Consider the following 23,365-nt stretch of genomic DNA (forward strand, 5'->3'; position numbering starts at 1 on the left):
TTTGGTTGGGGAATATAGATTGGGGGTTGGGTTTGGGATGGGGGTTGGGTTTGGTTGGGGAATATAGATTGGGGGTTGGGTTTGGGATGGGGGTTGGGTTTGGTTGGGGAATATAGATTGGGGGTTGGGTTTGGTTGGGGATTGGGTTTGGTTGGGGAATATAGATTGGGGGTTGGGTTTGGTTGGGGAATATAGATTGGGGATTGGGTTTGGGATGGGGGTTGGGTTTGGTTGGGGAATATAGATTGGGGGTTGGGTTTGGTTGGGGATTGGGTTTGGTTGGGGAATATAGATTGGGGGTTGGGTTTGGTTGGGGATTGGGTTTGGTTGGGGAATATAGATTGGGGGTTGGGTTTGGTTGGGGAATATAGATTGGGGGTTGGGTTTGGTTGGGGAATATGGATTGGGGGTTGGGTTTGGGATGGGGGTTGGGTTTGGTTGGGGAATATAGATTGGGGGTTGGGTTTGGGATGGGGGTTGGGTTTGGTTGGGGAATATAGATTGGGGGTTGGGTTTGGGATGGGGGTTGGGTTTGGTTGGGGAATATAGATTGGGGGTTGGGTTTGGTTGGGGAATATAGATTGGGGGTTGGGTTTGGGATGGGGGTTGGGTTTGGTTGGGGAATATAGATTGGGGGTTGGGTTTGGGATGGGGGTTGGGTTTGGTTGGGGAATATAGATTGGGGGTTGGGTTTGGGATGGGGGTTGGGTTTGGTTGGGGAATATAGATTGGGGGTTGGGTTTGGTTGGGGAATATAGATTGGGGGTTGGGTTTGGGATGGGGGTTGGGTTTGGTTGGGGAATATAGATTAGGGGTTGGGTTTGGGAATATAGATTGGGGAATGGGTTTGCACTGAGGGTGTATTGAGGTAATGACCGTATTGCGCCGATATGGGGCGCTGCCAAGGGACGTGTCATCATCGTAAATACGGGCATGCGCACTCCGGCACAAGCGGCGATGATTGGCAACAATATAGACCAATCAGAGAGAGAGAATGCAGAGGTGTGGGAGGGATGCGGGTGATGGTCCGGGTTAGGGGCGGGGCTGCTCTCATTGATTGGTCAATTTGACGAATTCTCCCCCCGTGACCCCGGAAGTGGAAGGTTGGCAACAGCGACTGGAAATGGTGAGTGAGGGTGGGAGAAAATGATGTACCATCACAGGGTCAGTGCTGAGGGAGCGCCGCACTGTCGGAGGGTCAGCGCTGAGGGAGTGTCGCACTGTCGGAGGGTCAGCGCTGAGAGAGTGGGCACTGTCGGAGGGTCAGCGCTGAGAGAGTGGGCACTGTCACGGTCAGTGCTGAGGGAGCGCCGCACTGTCGGAGGGTCAGCGCTGAGGGAGCGCCGCACTGTCGGAGGGTCAGCGCTGAGGGAGCGCCGCACTGTCGGAGGGTCAGCGCTGAGGGAGCGCCGCACTGTCGGAGGGTCAGCGCTGAGGGAGCGCCGCACTGTCGGAGGGTCAGCGCTGAGGGAGCGCCGCACTGTCGGAGGGTCAGCGCTGAGGGAGCGCCGCACTGTCGGAGGGTCAGCGCTGAGGGAGCGCCGCACTGTCGGAGGGTCAGCGCTGAGGGAGCGCCGCACTGTCGGAGGGTCAGCGCTGAGGGAGCGCCGCACTGTCGGAGGGTCAGCGCTGAGGGAGTGCCGCACTGTCACAGGGTTTGCGGATGTCTTCCTAAGATTCATGGCCATTGTGTCAGACAATTGGCCGATCTGCCCTAAAGGCTGCCCCTTATTTTTAAAGTGACTTCTATTTCTCAATTCTACATTGAGGTACCATTTCAGAGTCTAATATTTCAATCACATTGTCTCTTGTTCTTCAACTCCGCAGAAAAACCGGTCAAACATCTCATAAGATGAACAGTCATTCCCAGGTGTTAGTCTGCTGTACATTCTTTGAACTATTTCAAGATGTTTTCCTTCTCCTCCTTAAGGAGACCTATAATGTGCATCGTACGCCTGGTGTAGTTTAGCCAATGCCCTGTTTAATTGAAACAAAGCCTCCCTACTTCTGTATTCAATCCCCCTTACAATAAAGAACAGCTTTCTGTTAACTTTCCAACTTGCTTGTTATAGTAAGCATTTAACTATTCTGCACATATTCCTCTGAAGTAGATTTATTCCAAGGTGAGAGGGAAGGCAGGTCATTTAAGACGGAGATGATAAGGAATTTCTTGACCTGAGGATGGTGAATTTTTGTAACTTTTTCCTCCAGAGGGCTGTGGAAACTCAGTCAGCAAGTGAGTTCATGACAGAGGTCGATAGATCTATAGTTAGCAATGACATCAAGGGGTCTGGAGATAGCACAGGAAAGTGACATTGATGTAGATGATCAGCCATGGTCTAGACTGATCATGCAGCATCAGGCTTCTGCACCTACATTCCTATTTAATAAAGTTTCTCTCGAGTGAACAAACTTTCCAGGTATTGATGATCTCTGCCTAGTATTTTCTGTAAGTACGTTTCTGCAATTCTTTTTGATCATTTAGTCCTATTTTAACTGCTGCACCATTAGTGACCATGCCTTCAGGCTGGGCTTTGGAATTCCTTCCCCAAACCTCTTTTAAGATGTTTATTAAATGTTAATTGAACTCCTCCTCCTTTTAGTTTTCTTAATATTTCCTTTTGTGACTTGTGTGACGAACCCTTGGATATTTATGGATGTTCACAGTGCTATATGAATTGGGCTTTTGCTAAAGGAGCTAGGTGGAACTCATGGGGGTTTTATGGTACACATCTAGCAATCTGAAGTTTAGCACTGGAGCTTTTAGTTTATTCACCCACTCTTGGGATGCAAGTGTTGCTGGCTGATCCGGCATTTGCTGCCAATCCCTCAATGCTCTGGAGTTCAGTAGCTGCCTTGACCCACTGCAGTTCGTGAGGAGAAGGTACACCCACAGTGAGGCTAAGGAAAGAATTTCATGATGTTGATGTAATGACACTGAAGGAACAATGGCATAGTTCCTAGTCAGGATGGTGTATGCTTCACATGGGATGTTGCAGGTATTGGTGCCTTTGTCTTACTCGAGGTAGAGATTGTGTATTTGGAAGGTGCTGTTGAAAGAGCCTTGGTGAGTTGCTGCAATGCATCTTGTTGAAGGTGCCATTCCCTTGTACATTGAAGTGGAGGAAGTGAATGTTGAAGGTGGTGGTTTGTGTGCCAGTCAAGCGGTCTACTTTGCCTTGGGATGGTATTGAGATATTTGGATGTTGCTAGAGCTGCATCCTTCCATCTAAGTGGAAAGTTCCATGATGTTTTTGACTTGTCTTAAGAGTGAGCAGGCTTTGTGGAGTCCGGAGGTGAGTCACTCACCACAAGTTGAGGTAGGCTTCTGATCAGTGGTAAACCCAGGATATTGACTGTGAGGAATTCAACTGGGAGCATCAAGGGGCAGTGGTTAGGTTCTTCCTTGTTAGAGCTAGTTAATGACTGGCAGTTATTTGCTGTGAATTTTACCAGCCATCAATGAAAATATGTGCTTTTCAATGTTTCTCCCTTAAAATCCCTTAGGGCAGCACGGTGGCTCAGTGGTTAGCACTGCTGCCTTACAGCACCAGGGCCCTGGGCTCGATTCCCACCTGACTATGTGGAGTTTGCACTTTATCCCTGTGTTGCGTGGGTTTCCTCCGAGTGCTCTGGTTTCCTCCCACAATCCAAAGATGTGCAGGTCAGGTGAATTGGCCATGCTAAATGTGCATTAGTCAGGGATAAGTATAGGGCAGGGGAATGGATTTGGGTGTGTTTCTTTTCGGAGGGGCGGTGTGGACTTGTTGGGCCGAAGGGCCTGTTTCCACACTGGAGAGAATCTAATCACCCCATTTTCTCTCTCTCAGGCAACGGGAGCAGACCAAGTGGTTGGAATGGGCCTGGTAGGGTTCAGCTTGGTGGTTTTCACATACTACACAATCTGGGTCATTGTCTTGGTGAGTGGTGATTGTAAAATTATTCAACATCAGATCGATTTAGATAATAGTTTAAACAATTCCATGAAACAAGAAGATGCTAAGCGTTTGGATTAATTTCCAGAATTGTTTAAATTTCCTACTTTGTGACCCCTCTATCCAAGTCCATCTGATTGTGAGCAATCTTGGAGTTCGATTCCACTTTCCCACCTGCTCCCCATATCCTTCAATTCACTTTGTGTCGAGAATTCTATCAATGTCTGAATGGAAGGTATTTGTCCACTGAGCACTCTCAGTTCTCTAGAGTTTCAACATAATTTGTATAATCTAATATTAACCATTTCTGTTAAAGTAATGTCTGAATATTAAGCTGTTGGCAAGTAGGTCAGTTCCAGAAGTTGCAGTTTTCCATAGGTAGGAAAGCTGGCGGTTTGATGTGCATGTGAGGTAAACTGTTGTGATCTGAAAGGTACTGCCTGAAAAGATGATGAAACATGTTACAACATTGACCTCCAAATAGGATGTCTTATCGTGCAGTGGGTAGTGCCTTTATCTCTGGGCCAGAAGCTCACGACGGAGATCATCACATTCTGGTGCATCTAACAAAGGTGGTAAGAGCAGGGTTCATAGTTACACTACATGGAAACAATTTATCCATGCAATCCGAAATCCTAAACTGTGACAGTACGATGCACTGCTACTTCACAGCACCAGGAGCCCAGGTTTGATTCACCCTTGGAGAAGCATGCAGACATTGTCACCTTAACTACGTGGATTTCCTCCAGGTGCTCCGGTTTCCTCCCACAGTACAAAGATGTGTAGGTTAGGTTGATTGCCGCGCTAAATTGCTCGTAGTGTCCAGGGATGTGTAGGTTTCTTAGACTACCTATGGAAATACAGGATTCCAAGGATAGAGTAGGGGACATGGATCTGAGTGGAAAGCTCTTTGGAGGATCGGTGTGGACTCAATGGGCCGAATGGCCTGCTGCCACATTGAAAGGATTCTATGATCTAGTCCCATTTGCTAACATTTAGCCCATATCACTCTAAACCCTTCCTATTTTCATGTACCAATCCAGGTGCCTTTTAAATGCTGTAATTGCACCAGCCTCCTCCACTTCCTCTGGCAGCTCATTCCATACATGCACCACTCTGTGTGAAAACATTACCCCTCAGGTTCTTTTTTAAATCTTTCCCTTCTCACCTTAAACCTATACCCCTCTATTTTTGGACTCTCCAACCCTGGGAAAAAGAATTTGGCTAATCACCCTATCCATACCCCTCATGATTTTATAAACCTCTATAAAGGTCACCCCTTCAGCCTCTGATGCACCAGGGGAGAAAAACCCCAGCGTTTTCAGCCTCTCCCTGTAGATCAACTCTTCAAACTGGGCAACATTCTTGTAAATATTTTCTGAACTCATTCAAGTTTAACAACAATGGCACATGGATAGCAGTGAATTGAGAGGTGCAAATGTTAAGTTATTTTACATTAGGATTAATCCTGGGCAAAAGGGCCTGTTCTGTGCTGTACCTTTCTATGTTCTATATTTCCTGTAGCAGGGGGGCCATAATTGAATGCAGTATTCTGAAAATTGCCTAACCAATGTCCTGTACAGTCGCAACGTGACATCCTAACTAATGTATTCAATACACTGACCAATAAGGCAAGAATGCCAAATGCCACCATCACCTCCTTATCTACCTGCAACTCCACTTTCAAGGAACTCCTCACCTACACCCCGGGTCTCTCTGTGTGGTAACGCTTGTTAAGTCCTGACCAATAACTGTATAAGTTCTGCCCCGAATTGCATTACCAAAACGCAACACTTCACGTTTATCTAAATTAAACTCTTTCTGTCATTCCTTGGCCCATCTGATTGAGGTCCCATTGTATTCTGAGGTAATTTTCTTTCACTGTCCGCTACACCACCAATTTTGGTGTCATCTGCAAACTTACTAATCATATCTCCTGTGTTCACATCCAAATCATTTATATAAATGACAAAACGTAGAGGACCCAGCACTGATTCTTGCAGCACATCACTGGTCACAGGCCTCCAATCTGAAAGAAATATCTCCACCATCACTCTCTGTCTCCCACCTTCAAGCTAATTTTGTATCCAATTAGCTAGCCCTCTGGATTGCATGTGAAATCACCTTGCTAACCAGTCTACCATGCGGAACCTTGTTGAATGCCTTACTGAAGTTCCCAGAGTCGAGGAGTGTGGTGCTGGAAAAGCACAGCAGGCCAGGCAGCGTCTGAGCAGCAGGAGAATCGACATTTCGGGCATAAGCACTTCATCAAGAATCATCTTCTTAATCTTCATAATAATCTTCATCATAACCCCTTCATCATCCTCATTCTTGAATAGGGCTTATGCAAAAAACATCGACTTTCCTGCTACTCAGATGTTGCCTGACCAGCTGTTCTTTTCCAGTTTCACGCTCTACAACTCTGATCTCCAGCATCTGCAGTCCTCACTTTCTCCTCCCTGAAGTTCATATAGACAACTTCTACCACTGTGCCTTCATCAATCTTCTTTGTCAGTTCTACAGAAATCTCGATCAATTAGTGAGACATTATTTCCCACGCACAAAGCAATGTTGACTACCCCTAATCAATCCTTGCCTTTCCAAATACATGTAAATCCTGTCCCTCGGGAGTCCCTCCAACAACATACTTCGCACTGATATCAGGCTATGATTTCCTGACTTTTTTCTTACTGTCCCTCTTAAATAATTGTACCACATTCGCCACCTCCTGGTCTTCTGGCACCTCACCTGTGGCCATCGATGATACAAACATCTCAGCAAAGGGCCCAGCAATCTCTTCCCTAGCTTCTCATAACGTTCTGGATATGCTTGATCAGGACCTGACAATTTAGCCACTTTTATGCATTTTAAGACATCCAGCTTTTCTTTTTCTGTAATATGAATACTTTTTAAGATATCACGATTTACTTCCCCAAGTTCTCCAGCTTCTGTATCCTTCTCCATAGTAAATACTGACTCAAACTCCATGTTTAGTACTTCATACATCGCCTATATTTCCATACGTAGACGACTCTAGCTTCCTGATTGGCCCAGGAACTGCACTGCAGTTGCCTCCTGTCCTAAATACTCTTAAATGCATGTTCCTGTCGTGATTAAATGTCATCCTTGTTCTGAGGGATTGCCACCAGCATTATCTCTAGTTTTCTTTCCAGTTGTGTGGACCTCTGAGGTTCACGTGTGGCAGTGATTTCTGGAATCCGAAGTCAATGCCACAATTGGCGTACCGTCGCTGGTCTACATGCATGGAATCATGGAGAGGCTCTGAACACTCAACATGAGCAAAAATGACTGTGGAGACCAAGTGTGTGGCAATCACTTTGAATTAGAATTCCTACAGTGTGGAAACAGGCCCTTCAGCCCAACAGGTTCGCACTGCCCTTTCAAAGGGTATCCCACCCAGACCCATTACCCTACGTTTCCCCTGACTAATGCACCTAACCTATACATCCCTGAACACTGTGGACAATTTAGCATGGCCAGTTCACCTAACCTGCACATCCTTAGACTGTGGGAGGAAACTGGAGCACCCGGAGGAAACCCATGCAGACACGGGGAGAATGTGCAAACTCCACACAGACAGTCGCCTGAGGCTGGAATCCGAACCCAGGTCCCTGGCGCTGTGAGGCAACTGTGCCACCCAATCTGCAGTGAGATTCCGTTTTTAATCTCCTTTTCAGCCTGTGAGGTAGCAATCTGGCTATTTACATGTACAATAATCTCCATTGAACAGTCCTAATGTCATTCACTGCTTCAAAGCTCCAATCTGCGAACATTTAAGTTTACTGTCCAATCTTGCAGCCTACCCCTGGAATAAAGACATTTTTCACTCTATCCTTGAAAAATTGTGGATAAATCTGATGATCAAAACAATTCTTATGTTGCAGCCATTTGTGGACAGTAGCCATATCCTTCACAGTTATTTCCTGCCGCGTGAGTATGCTGTGATCCTGCCTGCAGTTGCTGGTCTTCTCCTGGTTTTATTAGTAGGTAAGTGAGTACCCTGGCTTCTCTTTCTGTTGCTCAGTAATTGTTTCAACAAAAGACTCTGTGCTTTGTCAGCCAGAAACTACTGTTGACTCTTTTAGTTTCCTCCTCTCCTACAGGAACCAAAGATCACTACAAAACAGGACTGCAGTGGAAGTTCCCCACCTCTGAGCCAGAAGACCCTACTTGATTATACTACACATTTTAAATGCTGTGCTGTTGTTATTCTCTTATAATATTCTGACGTTTTCCCCAATGTCAGATGTCAAGCGAAATGGCCTATTGTTGTCCTGTTGTCCCTTTCCTTTTTGAACAAGAAAAATACATTGACAATTTTCCGATCCTTTGGGACTTTTTCAGAATCAAAGGGTTGCGGTAATGTTACTACAGTGTGTCCACTATCTCTGCATCCAATTCCTTTAACATTCTAGGATGCAAGCCTTCACATTCAGTGGATTTACTAGCCTTTAATCCATTCACTTCCTAGTATGTTTTCTCTAGTGATTTGTTATTACATTCATTCCCTCTGCCCCTTCTGTCCCTTGATTACTCTGTATTTTTGGAAGGCAATTAACATTCTTACCGCCAAGATTGATGCAAATACTTTATTTAATTCCTTTGCCATTTCCTAGTTCCTCATTATTATTTCCCCAGCCTCATTCTCTAAAGGACCTATCTGAATTTTGGCTTCCCTGTCCCCTTTTATATTTATAAAGAAGCTCTTGATGTTCACTTTAATCCTGATGTCTTGTTTGACCTCCATTTATTTTCTCTCTTTTTATTTTGGTTTCTTTTTGGCTTTTAAAACTTCGTAACTCTTTAGTTTAGCAATAATTGGCATTGGCATCTCAAAGGGGCAATCATTCCTGACAATTTCATAAGAATTCTTTGAGGAGATAACAAGCAGAATATATACTGAGGAACCAGTCAATCAAAGATATTGAGATTTTCGACAGCCTTCTGATAAGGTATTGCACAGAAGGCTACTTAGTAAGATAAGTGTCTATGGGTAAAGGTTTGGCTAAATAGTAAAAGACAGAGCATTGGGATAAAGGGGGCATTTTCAGATGGCAACCAGTAACGACTGAATTGACAAAAGGGTTCAGTGGGGCCATGATTATTTACAATATCTATCACTTTGAGGGATGTGCATACATTATAGCTAAGTTTGCAGATGATACAAAGGTCGATGCGAAGGCAAGTAGTGAGGATGATGCACTGAGCCTGAAGATGGCTATAGACATTGAATGGGCAAAAAAATGTCATGTAGGAAAATGTGAGATGTTGCACTTTGGCAGGAAGAGTTGGAGAACCGAATATTATTTAAATGGAGAGCCATGGCTGAAAGCTGCAACACAAGTGAACAGATGTACAGCACGGAAACAGACCCTTTGTTCCAATTTGTCCATGCCAAACAGATATCCCAACCCAATCTAGTCCCACCTGACAGCACCCACTCCAAATCCTTCCTATTCATATACCCATCCAATTGCCATTTTAAATATTGAAAGTACCAGCCTCCACCACTTCCTCTGGCAGCCTGTTCCACACACGTACCACCCTCTGTGTGAAAAAGTTGCCCCTTAGATCCCTTCTAAACCTTTCCCCTCTCACCCTAAACCTATGTCCTCTAGTTCTGGACTCCCCCACCCCAGAGAAAAGACCTTGTCGATTTATCCTATCCCTCGTGATTTTATGAACCTTAATAACGTCAGCCCTCCGCCTCCGACACTCCAGGGAAAACAGCTCCAGCCTGTTCAACCTCTCCCTAAAGCTCAAATCTTCCAACCCTGGCAGCATCCTTGTAAATCTTTTCTGAACCCTTTCAGGTTTTCTGACATCCTTCCGATAGGAAGGAGACCAGAATTGCACACAATATTCCAAAAGTGGCCTAACCAGTGTCCTGTACAGCCACAACTCCCAATTCCTGTACTCAATACTCTGACCGACAAAGGAAAGCATACCAAGCACCGCCTTCACTATCCTGTCTACTGCAACTGCACTTTCAAGGAGCTATGAACCTGCACTCCAAGATCTCTTTGTTCAGCAACACTCCCTAGGACCTTACCATTAAGTGTATAAGTCCTGCTAAGATTTGCTTTCCCAAAATGCAGCACCTCGCGTTCATCTGAATTAAGTCCATCTGCCACTCCTCAGTCCATTGTCCCATCTGATCAAGATCCTGTTGTAATCTGAGGTAACCTTCTTTGCTGTCCACTACACCTCCAATTTTGGTGTCATCTGCAAACTTACTAACTCTACCTCTTATGCTCGCATCCAAATCATTTATGTAAATGACAAAAAGTAGAGGACCCAGCACCAATCCTTGTGGCACTCCACTGGTCACAGTCCTCCAGGCTGGAAAAACAACCCTCCACCGCCACCCACTGTCTTCTACCTTTGAACCAATTCTGTATCCAAATGGCTAGTTTTCTCTTTATTCCATGAAATCTAACCTTACTCACCAGTCTACCATGGGCAACCTTGTTGAACGTCTTACTAAAATCCATATAGATCACATCTACCGCTCTGCTCTTATCAATTCTCTTTGTTACTTCAAAAAACTCAATCAAGTTTGTGAGACATGATTTCCCACACACAAAGCCATATTGACTATCTCTAGTCAGTCCTTGCCTTTCCAAATACATGTACATCCTGTCCTTCAGGATTCCCTCCAACAACTTGCCCACCACTGAGGTCAGGCTCGCAGGTCTATAGTTACCTGGCTTGTCCTTACCACCTTTCTTAAACAGTGGCACCACGTTAGCCAACCTCCAGTCTGAGTCCCTGTGCTTTAATCATAAACATCCAGGTACAACGGATAATAGGGAAGGCAAATGAATCGTCGACCTTTATTCCAAAGGAGTGGGATAAAACAATTAGGGAAATCTGGAACTCTACAAGGCACTAGTGACACCACAGGTCCCCTTATTTAATGAAAAATACACTGACTTTGGAGGCATTTCAGAGAAGATTCACCAAACTGACCCCAGGCATCGAGGGATTTTGAGAAGTTGGAGTTGTTGGGAGTAAGTTGGGCTTGTACTTGCTGGAATTTAGGAGACTGAGGGGTGATTTTATTAAAACATAACAGTACATAACATCAACACCTTGATGGGGTTGATACTAAGAAATTGTTTTCCCTTGAGTGAGTCTAGGAGCAGAGGGTAGAATCTGAGAATTGTAGGTGTCACTCATTTTAATACAGATGGGGATAAAATCTTTAGGAGTCTGTGGGATTCTTCACTGTAAAGGCGGGTAATGAAGTACATTCCAGGCTGAGATAGACGGATGTTTTAATCAATAAGGAATGTGGGGAAAAGGCGAAGTGGATTTGAGGGTCATCAAATCAATATAATCTCATAGAATGACAGTGCAGATGTAATGGGCTGAATGGCCTCCTTGTACACTGCTCCAATGTCTTACGATGCTCCGAGATGTTTTCAAATTCACTTTAAGAACTTGTGATTCATTCCTAACATCGCTGCCAAAATAAACACACAGCCCAGCATTGAGAGTTCCATCTTTCAGACATTAATTTGACTTTCCATCTGCCCCCTCGGCTGGATGTGAAAGATCTCGTTGCATGATTCAGAGCAGTGCAGGGGAGTTGACTCTCATGTCCTGGTCAATATTTCTGCCTTGTTGAAGATAACAAAAACCAGGTGATCTGCCTGTGTCACGCTGCAGTCTGTGGGCCATTACTGTGTCTAAATGCTGCCTTAACTACAATGACTAAAGCTTGAAAAATATTTCCCTGAGACTGATGTGCTATTGGACACCCTGAGGATATGAAAGATACAGGACAAATCAAAGCTCTTTCAATGTCTGTTTTTAGCCTGTGAAAGTAGCATTTGAGTCACTTGCTATTGGAGAAGGTGATATTTGTAGCCAGTAGAAAACTGAGCGATGCCTAAAGAAATAAAGTATAGTCACCATTTGTGAGGGAAATGAGAGATTAGAATTTGTTAGAAACAGACTGGATTTCATTTTACATGGGAGCAGTAAAACCTGAGGGTATGCCATAGAGCACTTTAAAATTGTGAAGCGTTTGGTGGGATGGATGTGGACTCAATGGTTAACACTGCTGCCTCACAACGACAGGGACTCTGACAACTGTCCATGTGGAGTTTGCACCTCCTCCCACGTCTGCCAGGGTTCCCTCCGGGTGCTCCAGTTTCCTCCCACACTCCAAAGATGTGGAGGTTAGGTAGATTGGCCATGCTAAATTGCCTCTAGTGTCTAGGGATGTGCAGGCTAGGTGGATTGGCCATGGGAAATGTAGGGATACAGGGATGGGGGTGTGTCTGGGTGGGATGTTGTTTGGATGGTCAGTTTGGGCTGAATAGCCTACTTCCATATTGTCGAGATTCTATGATTTCCATTTGTAATGGTGACTAGACTAGAGCCCATAATTGTCAGGTTATAATGTCCTTTAGGGAAGGAAATTACCATCCTTACCTGGTCTGGCCTACGAGTAATTCCAGACCCACAGCAATGTGGTTGACTCTTAACCGCCCTCTGGGCAATTGGGGACGGCAGCATAGCCAGCAATGCCCTCATCCTGTGAATTCTTTTTTTAAGAAAAGGTGTCCACCAATATTTCAAGTAAAGAATCCAAGACAAACTTTATAAATAGGTATAATTCACAAGTCCAGGGAGAGGTAAGAATGTGGAATCACCAGGAGAAGTTACAATTAATATGTTTAACAGGAATCTGGATAGAGGGGGGGGCGGGAGGAGTAGAAGGCTGTGTTGTTGATGGGTGAGTGTAGGAGGGGGCCTGTGCTGAAATTGGTCTGATGGGACCGTTTCTGTGATGTAAATTCTGTGCAAAAGTGGACTTGTGCTGACTGTATCCTCTTCTTCCAGGAACGTTCATTGCTGTTGTTATGTGGAAAAGCAGGAAACCTGCAAAGAAAACGGATTAGACGGAATTCAAAGATAAAAAAACAGATCATCCCAATGTCAGCTCGTCCAGGTCAGAAAACGGATTAAGCAGAGGATTTAAATACAGACAGCGGATTAACAAACCTTTCTGCTTTGAGATGGCATCTTACTGTTGTTTACTGACTGGCTCCTGTATTCCATCAGTGTTGTGTTCCAGTCTGCGACGGGATTCAGCTGACACCAGACTTGGGCACAGTGCCCTCTTGTGTCAGTCTGTCTGTAATTCCAGTGTTCAGTTTGAACATCGTGCTTAGTCGGACAGAAACGCATGTATACACAAAAAAAATCAGTTTTATTTGTGTAATACTTGGATAAAATTAGGACTTGTGAATTATACCTATTTATAGAATTGCATAATTGTTGTACATTGGAGAGGCTGCCTGAAATAGCTCCTCTTACCAAGCAGAGTAGAGCTGCCTGAAATAGCGTGGAGCTTGAGAAAGCACTGGGGAACGAGCTAAGCACAAAAACTACATTCACCAATTCCAAAGACCATGTTTCACCTTTTATAATGATGTGTTACTGTTTAAAACATACAGCTAAACTCAGTTGTTGAAGTTTCACTGTGGTTTTGTCTGCAGTGCAATAAACACACAGCAGCTTCTCCCGTCTTCAGGAATGCATTTGGTGAGAATCCTGTTGCAGTTATCACACAATATAGGTGCTGAATGAATGGAATATACCAGTACATTAATTCAGTAACTGCTGTATTAAATGGCAAACTGCACCCTAAAGCTCAGAATGAGAGCGAGTACCTTCAATTGCTCATGTACAGAGTTGCATGCTGTCTGACAACGTTATAATTGTTTTGTGTGCTATTGGGAAGGTCCTGTTCTGACAACAATATAAATATTCTGGTTATAAAGAATCTGGGAGGTCATACAGGCTCCCTTGAGCTTTTGTTTAAATCCAGCATCTTGTTTCCCTGGAGGTTTGTTTAATGCAACAGTGAGCTGTTTTTTTTTTGGGGGGGAAAGAAAAATCACTCTTAGGAAGTGTGTGCAGTTGGCAAAGCCATCATTGATCACAAGTCACTGGTCTAGAAGTGCTGCAAATTATGTGCTGTTTGAGCATTGACTCAGCAATGGCAATAGATAGTCAGTTTAGGATGGTGCATTCCTTGGGGAACTTGCAGGTGACAGAACTCCCATGTTCCTGCTGCCCTTGCCTTTCGAGGCGATTAAGGTTACCATTTGGAAGGTGTTGTCAGAGCAGACTTGGCAAGTTGAATGTGTATAGTCTGGCCACAGATGGTAGAGAGACAAGATGTTTTCAGGTGGAGGATGGATTCCAGATTACAGAGGCAGCCTTGTCCTGAATTGTGAGTGCCTGCTGTGTTTTACAGTCCAACCTTACTCTACAGTTTCACAAATCATCTCTGCGTCACTGCAAAATGGGAATTGCATTATGTATGGGAGTATATCTGGATCCTCTGTATCATGTCACAAGGTTTTACAATCAACTTGAATTTTGGGACGGCTATGTTGGGAGTAGATTTGTGTTTTTTAACTGTGGGACACATTTTGTTTCACAAATTGACCTGAAATACACAACCATAAAGGGACAGTAATATTAGTGTAGATGTTGGAATATAAATTGAGTGTGAGAAACCACAGAAAAAAGTCTTCCAGAAACTGGGGACAACTCTTTCACTTAGTTTAAAAGTGAATTGTCAGTATGTTTGATTGCCATTTTGGAATTGCATCAGCCAAAGTAAAGACTGGGTGTGTCATAAGCTCCTAGCAATCATTGCAATGTGGTACCTAACACTTGCTCAGTCCCATGTGCCTGGTTCTAAAGCACTGGTCAGTAAAACATGCAATTGTGGGGTGAAAGGTTGTGACTGAAAATTAGGTGAAAGGGTCAGCTTGTACTGAGTACATGATCCTTGGGGCGGGAAAAATAGGATTGACATATATATGTTGTATCCCCATGATTTAAAGTACTCCATATAGATTTATGTTTAACAGTGAGCAGGAGAAACCCTCCTGTTGCAAAACATGTAAAGCGGGATATAGCATGAAATGGCTTGTAGAGAGATTTGAGAGTAAAAGGCCTATTAGCAACAAGCAATCGAATCACTTCAGTGAGGGAGGAGGATGTTCTTAGTTAGAAAATAAGAATTTCCCCGAGTGTGGATCACTGACGAGTAGCTGAAATTGGATTTAACTGGAAAATAAAAACTGAAAGAACTGTGGATGCTGTAAATCAGAAACAAAAATAATGTTGCTGGAGGAGGAGTTTGGAAGGGGGATAGAATAGGACTGGAACAAAGAATGTTCCACATATCCCACAGAGAGACAGGCATAACTGGGGGCCCAGTTTTTTTCTCCGATATATCAATGATATCATCTGTGCTGCTTCCCTCTCTCTCTGGAACTGGAAAGGTTCATCGATTTTGCTTCCAGTTTCCACCCCGCTCTCACTTAAGCCTGACTCCTCCCTTCCCTTCCTCACCATCTGTGTCCATATCTGGGGATAGACTAGCCACTAATATTCACTATTATAAACCCACTGACACCCACAGCTACCTAAGCTATCCATCCTCTCACCCTGTTTCCTGCAAAGACTCGATTTCATTCTCCCAGTTCCCCCAACTCCACATGTGTTCTGATGAGATCAACTTCGACAAGGAGCCTCTGAAATATTCACTTTCCTCAACTGAGCATTCCCCAGCACTGTTGACAGGGCCCTTAACCGGGTCTGACCCATCTCCCGCACTTCTGCCCTCACCCCCTCTCTTTCTTCTAGCAACAGCGATATGATTGTTTTTGTGTTTACCTACTATCCCACCAGCGTCCACATCCAGAGAATCGTTAGCCACTCTTTCTGCCACCATCAATGAGATGCCACCACCAGACACATTCCCCTCCCCTCCCTTGTTCGCCTTCCATAGGTACCATTCCCTCCAGGGCACCTTGGTCTATAGCAACTTCCCCTGCAACAGGCAAAGGTGTAACACCTGCCCATTTCCGTCCTCCATCCCCTGTTTTGGATCCCAGGGTCCAAACATACCTTCCAGGTGAAGCAGCACCTCCCCTGAACTTCTCACAATCTAGTCTACTGCACTCACTGCTCACAATGTGGTCTCCTCTACTCTGGCGAAAATGAAGCATAGACTGGGGGATGACTGCTTTGCAGAACACTTGCGTTCTACCCACAAAAGACCCTGAGCTTCCAGTTGCCATACGCCCCCACTCATTTACCAACCTGGTTGAGATGTTAACCCAGATCAGCCTGGGGAATTGAACTTGGGGAACTCCTTGGTTTAAAAGACACACCAATCCCTGTGTGAGATTTTAAAATATTTGTTTGTTTGGCATGCTAAGTATATTTTCTCTCTGGAAATTGGATGTGAGAGAAGTGCAGGAAAGTGCTGCATGTTTACTGTAATTGTGGAAAGTGTTACAACCTGTTGTGATTGAGGTTGTCTTATTTACTTCAGACGTAGCATGCTACAGGTGGGCTGGTTAGGAGCACATTGTTGTAGAAATGTATAATTAGAAACATTAGTTAATTGTAAGCAGAATCTATTGTTCCACCTGAATGTGATTGTTGTGAAGGTCTCAGGGTGATTCGCTAAGTGACATGGGTGGGGCCTGTAATTACAGGAAAATGCTTGCTTTTCTGCCTACATTTTAATTTGCTGTCGAATTTTGTTAGCATATGTTTAGGATAACGAGCATAATTTTCATGTTCAGTTTACAAGAAAATAGAAGCACCATGAAGGTGCAAACATCTCCAGATGTGTAGCGTCACACTTACTAGGAGAGTCTAAACAGGCTGGAGTTCCTCTTCTCCAACAAGGAGAAAGCTGAGGGGTGATCCAATTGATATCTTTAAGGTTATGAAAGGGCTTGATAGGTTAAGCATATGATATTTCCACTTGCGGTAAAGATCAATACTGTTGCAGTTGATTTGGTTTCATCTTCACTGTCTGCCACACCTCCAAAATGAAAAACCATCAACCTGTTTAGAATTGTTATTCCAGGTGAGACTTGAACGCAGGTCTTTAAGTTGAGAGGTAGAGCCACACCTCCCAGCTTTGTGCCATTGAAAGTTTTGAAACTTTGCTCTATTCCAATATCCAAGTCATTTGTTTACCAAAAAACATGTGGTTCTAGCACTGACTCTTCAGAAACATCACCATCCACCATCTTTCAGTCAAAAAAAGCCACCATGTCCTGTTTCCTAACTTGTTTTTCTGTCCTTAAGCCAATTCTCTATTCAAGCTGATGCCCAACTCCCTGATCAGTGAGTCTCCATTTATTAACGAGTCTTTAAGTATTTGTAGGGGTTTTGTGGATCAACACATTTACTGTGTAGTAGAGGAAAATCTTTTTTGTTTTTGAAGTCTATTTTGCCCTTGTTTTTCCAAGTGACTGTTTCAGCCCTGTTTCTCCAAGTGTGAAACACTATCATAAACATCCCTATTTTTCCATCAAAATTTATTTAATAAGAAATCTTGCATTTTCCAGGTAAATGTTATTTGTGTTATTGAAAATCTTGGTCTTGACACAGATTTGGCATGTTTTGTACTTTGCCGAAAGCATTTAAATTCTGTATCTCAAGGTTTCTCTTGCTGCACGCTGAATCTGGTTGAACACCAGCTTGTTTACACCATTTCCTCAAAGTCAGAGGATTCTGCCTCTGGATTCACTTGGGAATTATAGGTAGTTCCCAGCACACTTAAAAATCTCTAGCATCACTGGCAAGGCAAAAGTTTTGTTCTTGAGGTTATGGCGATGGCCTAAATCTTGACTTGTTGTCATCACTGTGCTGTAAGGATTCTCACAGTGCTGCTTCCACAGGGCTTTGACCTAACGACACTGCAGGAACAGGGAGTACTGTCCAAGCAGGGTTGATGTGCATCACATGAAGACCATTCCTACATTCCCTGCCACCTGGTCCTCAGTGTTGAATTTGGAAATCTCAATGTTTATACTGTAGCTTAATGGATATCAGTCATATTCTAAACCTCCTATCCAGAAATGCTCAGCAAAGTAGTAAATGATAACAGGAGAGAGGCAAGCAAGCTGCAGTGTAACTCATCCCCTGACTCCTCAAAGTATGTACACTATCTATAAGGCACTAGTTAGGGATCTGATGGAATATCCTTCCCAATGTACTGACTACAGATGTGTCCAAGACAGTATCAGTGAGAGTGACCACTACACAGTCCTTATGGAGACAAAGTCCTGACTTCACTTTGAGATTACCTCCATAGTATCACACAACACAATCACTGTGCTAAATAGCCGTGATGTGGAGGTGCTGGTGTTGGACTAGGGTGAACAAAGATTAAAAAACCTCACGCTGCCAGGTTATAGTCCAACAGGTTTAATTAGAAGCACTAGGTTTTGGAGCGCTACTCCTTCATCAGGTGGTTGTGAAACAAGACCATACGACACAGAATTTATAGCAAAAGATTAGTGTCGCGCAAGTAAAATGATATATTTAACAAACCTAGATGAAATCTTTTATCTTTTAAAATGTGTTGCAGGTTTCTGTTCATTAATATGTAAATCCCAAACTACTTTTAAGTCACATTCTCAAGATACCTTTTTTTCATAAAACCTTAAGTTATCATCTCAGCTCAGACAATGCATTAAAGGTGTGAGGTTAGAGTCTGTTTGTATCCCAATCTAGAATCATACTGGTTCTATTTCCAAAGTGGGAATTACAAAATACTATATGGATTGACTGCCTACAGATTGTGTTTTTTGAGCAAAATAGAATGTATCTGCCAATATAATTCTGCAAATACAAGTTCACCCCATAGTCTTACTTGTGTGTGTACTCATGTAGGAGAGAGAGATGGTTGTGTGCATGTGAATGAGTGTGCACGTGTGTTTGCGTGTGCGCACAGACTTGGTAGAGTGAGTGTGATGGTGTATTAGCCTGTGAGAGGGTGTCCGTGTGGGTGTCTGTAAGTGTGTGTAGAATCGACATTTTGGGTATAAACCCTTCTTCAGGAATGAGGAGGGTGTGCCAAGTAGGCTAAGATAAAAGGTGGGGAGGGGGGACTTGGGGGAGGGGTGTTGGGAATGTGAAAGGTGGAAGGAGGTTAAGGTGAGGGTGATAGGCTGGAGAGGTTGGGAAGAAGACTGCAGGTCAAGAAGGCGGTTCTGAGTCTGAGGGTTGGGACTGAGAAAAGGTCGGGGGAGGGGAAATGAGGAAACTGGAGAAATCTGCATTCATCCCTTGTGGTTGGAGGGTTCCTAGGTGGAAGATGAGTCTGCCTCTTTGACCTGCAATCTTATTCCCGACCTCTCCACCCTCACCCCCTCTCCGGCCTATCACCCTCACCTTAACCTCCTTCCACCTATCGTGTTCCCAACGCTCCTCCCCCAAGTCACTCCACCCTACCTTTTATCTTAGCCTGCTGGGCACACCCTCCTCATTCCTGAAGAAGGGCTTATGCCCGAAATGTCGATTCTCCTTCTCCTTTGATGCTGCCTGATCTGCTGCGCTTTTCCAGTAACACATGTTTAAGCTCTGATCCCCAGCATCTGCAGTCCTCACTTTCTCCAAGAGTGTGTAGAAGCACTGGACAGCGAAGGGTAGCCTATTGGTTGTAACCCATGTCTGTCCCCTGAGGATGTCATTACAGTTTCTCACTATGGCACATTGGAATTGGCGATCAATGAGTTGAGCATTGTATCCTGTTCTTATGAGGGCATCCTTGCGCACACTTAGGTACCCTTCATTGTCCAGTATTCCCTGGGAGCTGAGAAACTATGCTATGTTCTTCACAGCCTGAAGCACATTATCGATGAGGATGACCACCTTGCCAAGATCTTCCCTACACCTCCACGTCTTGCCCTTAAACAATATGTTTGCCCTTGAGAATATGACTTGAAGTTCTGGGATTTAGATATTAATGAAACTGTAACCCATTCTAAAGGTGAAAGACGTAACAATAGTTCAGGTTTGTTAAATATATCATTTTACTTGGATGACACTGTAAACTTTTGTTATAAATTCTGTGTGTTATGGCCCTGCTTCACAACCATCTGAAGAAGGAGTGGCCTCTGAAAGCTAGTGCTTCCAAATAAATGTGTTGGATTATAACCTGGTGTTATGATTTTTGACATTGTGCTAAATAGGGCAGACTTCAAACAGCTCTAGCAACTCAACACTGGGTATTCATAAAGTGCTAGGGGCCATCAACAGCAGTAGAACTGTACTCCAGCACAATCTGGATATCACGACCTGGGATCTGCCCCACACAACCATGACCATCAAGCCAGGGGATCAGACAGACTCTAATGGGGAGTGCAGGAGGGCACATCAGAAGAAATAACAAGCATACCTAAAAATGAGGTGTCAACCTGATAAAGCTGCCAGACATGTCTACCTGCTTGCCAGATAGCATGAGCAGGAAATGATAGACAGAGCAAAGTGGTCTGAAAACCGATGGCTCGGATCTATGCTTTGCAGTCCTCCACATCCAGTTGTGAATTGTGGATGATTCCCAACTTTGATGATGGAAGAGCCCAACGCAACAGTGCAGAAATTTCGGCTAAGGTATTCACAGTAACCTTCAGCCAGTGTGCCGAATGGATGATCCATCTCAATCTCCTCTCGTGGTCCCCAGCATCACAGCTGCCAGTTTTCAACCAGTTCAATACACTCCATGTGAAATCAAGGAACGGTTGGAGGCACTGGATACTACAAAGGCTATGGGCCATCACAACACTCCATTAATAGGACTGAAGGTTTGTACTTAAGAATTTGCTGCTCCCCGAGCTTAGCTGTTCCAATACATGTGCTACACTGGCATCTACCTGACAATGAAAAATTGCTTAGGTATGTCCAGGACAAATACAACCCCCAGCCAATTTCTGCCCCATTGGTCTATTCTCAATTGCTAGTCATGTTCTGGAAGGTGTCATCAATAGTGCAGTCAAGCAGCATCTGCTCAGTGATGCCCAGTTTGGGTTCTGCTAGGGGCAGTCAATTCCTGACCTCATTACAGCCTGGGTTTAAACATGGACAAATACGCTGAACTCCAGAGGTAACATCAGAGTGATAGCCATTGATGTCAGTATTGCATTCGATGGATGTGGCATCAAGAAATCCCAACAAAACTGGAATTAGGGCAAACTCTTTGCTGGTTAGTCATACCTGGGTACATAAGAAGATGGTTGTGATTGTTGGAGGTCAGCTATCTCGACTCCAAGTCATTTCTGCAGGAGTTCTTCAGTGTAGTGTCCTTGGTCTAACCACCTTCAACTGCTTCATTAATGACCTTCCCTCCATCATAAGGTGAGAAGTGGTGACTGTACAATGTTCAGCACCATTCGTGACTCAGATGCTGAAGAAGTCAGTGTTCAAATGCAACAAGATCTGGACAGTATCCGGGCTTGGGCTGACAAGTGGCCAAGTAACGTTGATGCTGCCAGTGCCAGGCTATGACCATCTCCAATTAGAGAAAATCTGACCACCGCTCCATGACATTCGATGGTGTTACTATCACTGAAACCGCTATCAATAATCTGGGGCTTACCACTGATCAGAAATTCAATTAGACTTCCCATTATCAATATAGAGACGACAAGAGCAGGTCACAGACTAGGACTTCTGCAGTGACTAACTCACCTCCTGACTTCCTAAAGCGTCTCTACCATCTACAAGGCACAAATCATGGTGTGATAGAATACTCCCCACTTAACTTTGGGGTGGCATGGTGGCACAGTGGTTAGCACTGCTGCCTCACAGCGCCAGAGACCCGGGTTCAATTCTCGACTCAGGCGACTGACTGTGTGGAGTTTGCACATTCTCCCCGTGTCTGCGGGGGTTTCCTCCCACTGTCCAAAGATGTGCGGTCAGGTGAATTGGCCATGCTAAATTGCCCATAGTGTTAGGTAAAGGGATAAATGTAGGGGGTATGGGTGGGTTGCGCTTCAGCGGGTCGGTGTGGACTTGTTGGGCCGAAGGGCCTGTTTCCACACTGTAAGTAATCTAATCTACCTGGATAAATGCAGCCCCAATAACATTCAAGAAGCTTGACACCAGTAAAGGCAAAAGATGCTATTCTAGTGGTATTATTGCTGGAATGTTAACCTAGAGACCCAGAAAATATTCTGGGGACCTGGGTTCAAGTCCTGCTGCAGTATGTGGTGGAATTTGAATTCTGTAAATATCTGGAATTAAGAGTCTAACGATGACTGTGAACTGATTGTTGGAGGAAAAACCCATCTACTTCCTTCATGTTCCTTTAGAGAAGAAAGCTGATGTCTTTACCTGGTCTGGCCTACATGTGACTTCAGATCCACAGTAATGTGGTTGACTCTTAACAGTTGGGGATTGGTAATTAATACTGCCTTGGCAGCAATGCCCTTATCCTGTGAATGAATAAAGGAAAGCAGCCCACTTGATTGGCACCACATCCACAATCACTCAGTCCCTCTACTGCTGTGCTCAGTAGCAACAGTATGCACGATATACAAGTTACATTGAAGAAAGTCACCAAAGATCCTTAGACAGCTCCTTCTAAACCCACAAAGAGCTACGGATATTGGAAATCTGAAACATAAACAGATAAACTAGGAGAATCTCAGAAGAAAACTGGTTGACAGGTTCAAGTTCTAAATTGGGGAAAGGAGAATTTTGATGGAATTAGACAGAAGATTGGAGTAGTTTGTTTGCAAACTTTGCAAGGGACCTTTGGCAGATGGGAGGCCTTTAAAACTGAGATAGCTAGAGTTCAAGACCTATATGTTCCTGTGAGGGTGAATGGCAGATGAATGCAGATTTCTCCAGCTTCCTCATTTCCCCTCCCCCCACCTTATCTCAGTCCCAATCCTCGGAAACCAACCCAACTGCCCCGTGGCTGAATACTTTAACTCCCCCTCCCACTCTGCCAAGAACATGCAGGTCCTTGGTCTCTTCCATCGCCAGACCATGGCAACACAACGCCTGGAGGAAGAGCGCCTCATATTCCACCTAGGAACCCTCCAACCACACGGGATGAATGTAGATTTCTCCAGCTTCCTCATTTCCCCTCCCCCCACCTTATCTCAGTCCCAACCCTCGGACTCTGCACCGCCTTCTTGACCTGCAATCTTCTTCCCGACCTCTCCGCCTCCACCCCCTCTCCAGCCTATCACCCTCACCTTAACCTCCTTCCACCTATCGCATTTCCAACGCCCCTCCCTCAAGTCCCTCCTCCCTACCTTTTATCTTAGCCTGCTTGGCACACTTTCCTCATTCTTGAAGAAGCGCTTATGCCCGAAATGTCGATTCTCCTGGTCCTTGGATGCTGCCTGACTTGCTGTGCTTTTCCAGCAACACATTTTTCAGCTCTGATGTCCAGCATCTGCAGTCCTCACTTTCTCCTAGGGTGAATGGCAGGAATAGGGAACCCTGGATGACAAGAGATATTGAGGCTTTGACCAGGAAAGGAGGCGTGGCTCAGGTACAGACAGCTGGGATCAAGGGGATTCCTGGAGGTATACAGGAGTTTACTG

The 23,365-nt window shown here is 44.6% G+C and overlaps 2 protein-coding genes across 3 annotated transcripts in view; both read left to right on the forward strand.

The window, feature by feature from the left end:
* The first annotated feature begins 1,094 nt into the window (after window positions 1-1,094).
* Window positions 1,095-13,501, forward strand: dpm2 (dolichyl-phosphate mannosyltransferase subunit 2, regulatory). Of its 2 annotated transcripts, XM_060841563.1 has the most exons (5): window positions 1,141-1,292; window positions 1,828-1,870; window positions 3,831-3,920; window positions 7,841-7,943; window positions 12,813-13,501. In XM_060841563.1, the coding sequence occupies exons 1-5, from the start codon at window positions 1,147-1,149 to the stop codon at window positions 12,869-12,871; spliced, it is 441 nt and encodes a 146-aa protein (XP_060697546.1). In that variant the 5' UTR covers window positions 1,141-1,146; the 3' UTR covers window positions 12,872-13,501. The 2 variants fall into 2 exon arrangements, with proteins under 2 accessions (XP_060697547.1, XP_060697546.1); XM_060841564.1 differs by lacking the exons at window positions 1,141-1,292; window positions 1,828-1,870 and adding an exon at window positions 1,095-1,126.
* Window positions 13,502-20,309: 6,808 nt separating this feature from the next.
* Window positions 20,310-23,365, forward strand: part of pip5kl1 (phosphatidylinositol-4-phosphate 5-kinase-like 1) — an 89,660-nt gene continuing 86,604 nt past the window's right edge. Inside the window, exon 1 of the mRNA XM_060841232.1 lies at window positions 20,310-20,420. Coding sequence (XP_060697215.1) covers window positions 20,310-20,420 — 111 coding nt within the window. The remainder of the gene's footprint in view (window positions 20,421-23,365) is intronic.

Source organism: Hemiscyllium ocellatum, chromosome 21, assembly GCF_020745735.1.
Source record: "Hemiscyllium ocellatum isolate sHemOce1 chromosome 21, sHemOce1.pat.X.cur, whole genome shotgun sequence".
NCBI lineage: Eukaryota > Metazoa > Chordata > Chondrichthyes > Orectolobiformes > Hemiscylliidae > Hemiscyllium > Hemiscyllium ocellatum.

What these genes read in the sequence shown, in the direction of transcription:
- dpm2 (XM_060841563.1), top strand. Translation starts at nt 1,147, where the DNA reads ATGATGTACCATCACAGGGTCAGTGCTGAGGGAGCGCCGCACTGTCGG. An exon ending in AGAGAGTGGGCACTGTCACG is followed by an intron (nt 1,293 to 1,827) that starts GTCAGTGCTGAG and finishes TCAACTCCGCAG; the next exon opens with AAAAACCGGTCAAACATCTC. An exon ending in AGATGAACAGTCATTCCCAG is followed by an intron (nt 1,871 to 3,830) that starts GTGTTAGTCTGC and finishes TCTCTCTCTCAG; the next exon opens with GCAACGGGAGCAGACCAAGT.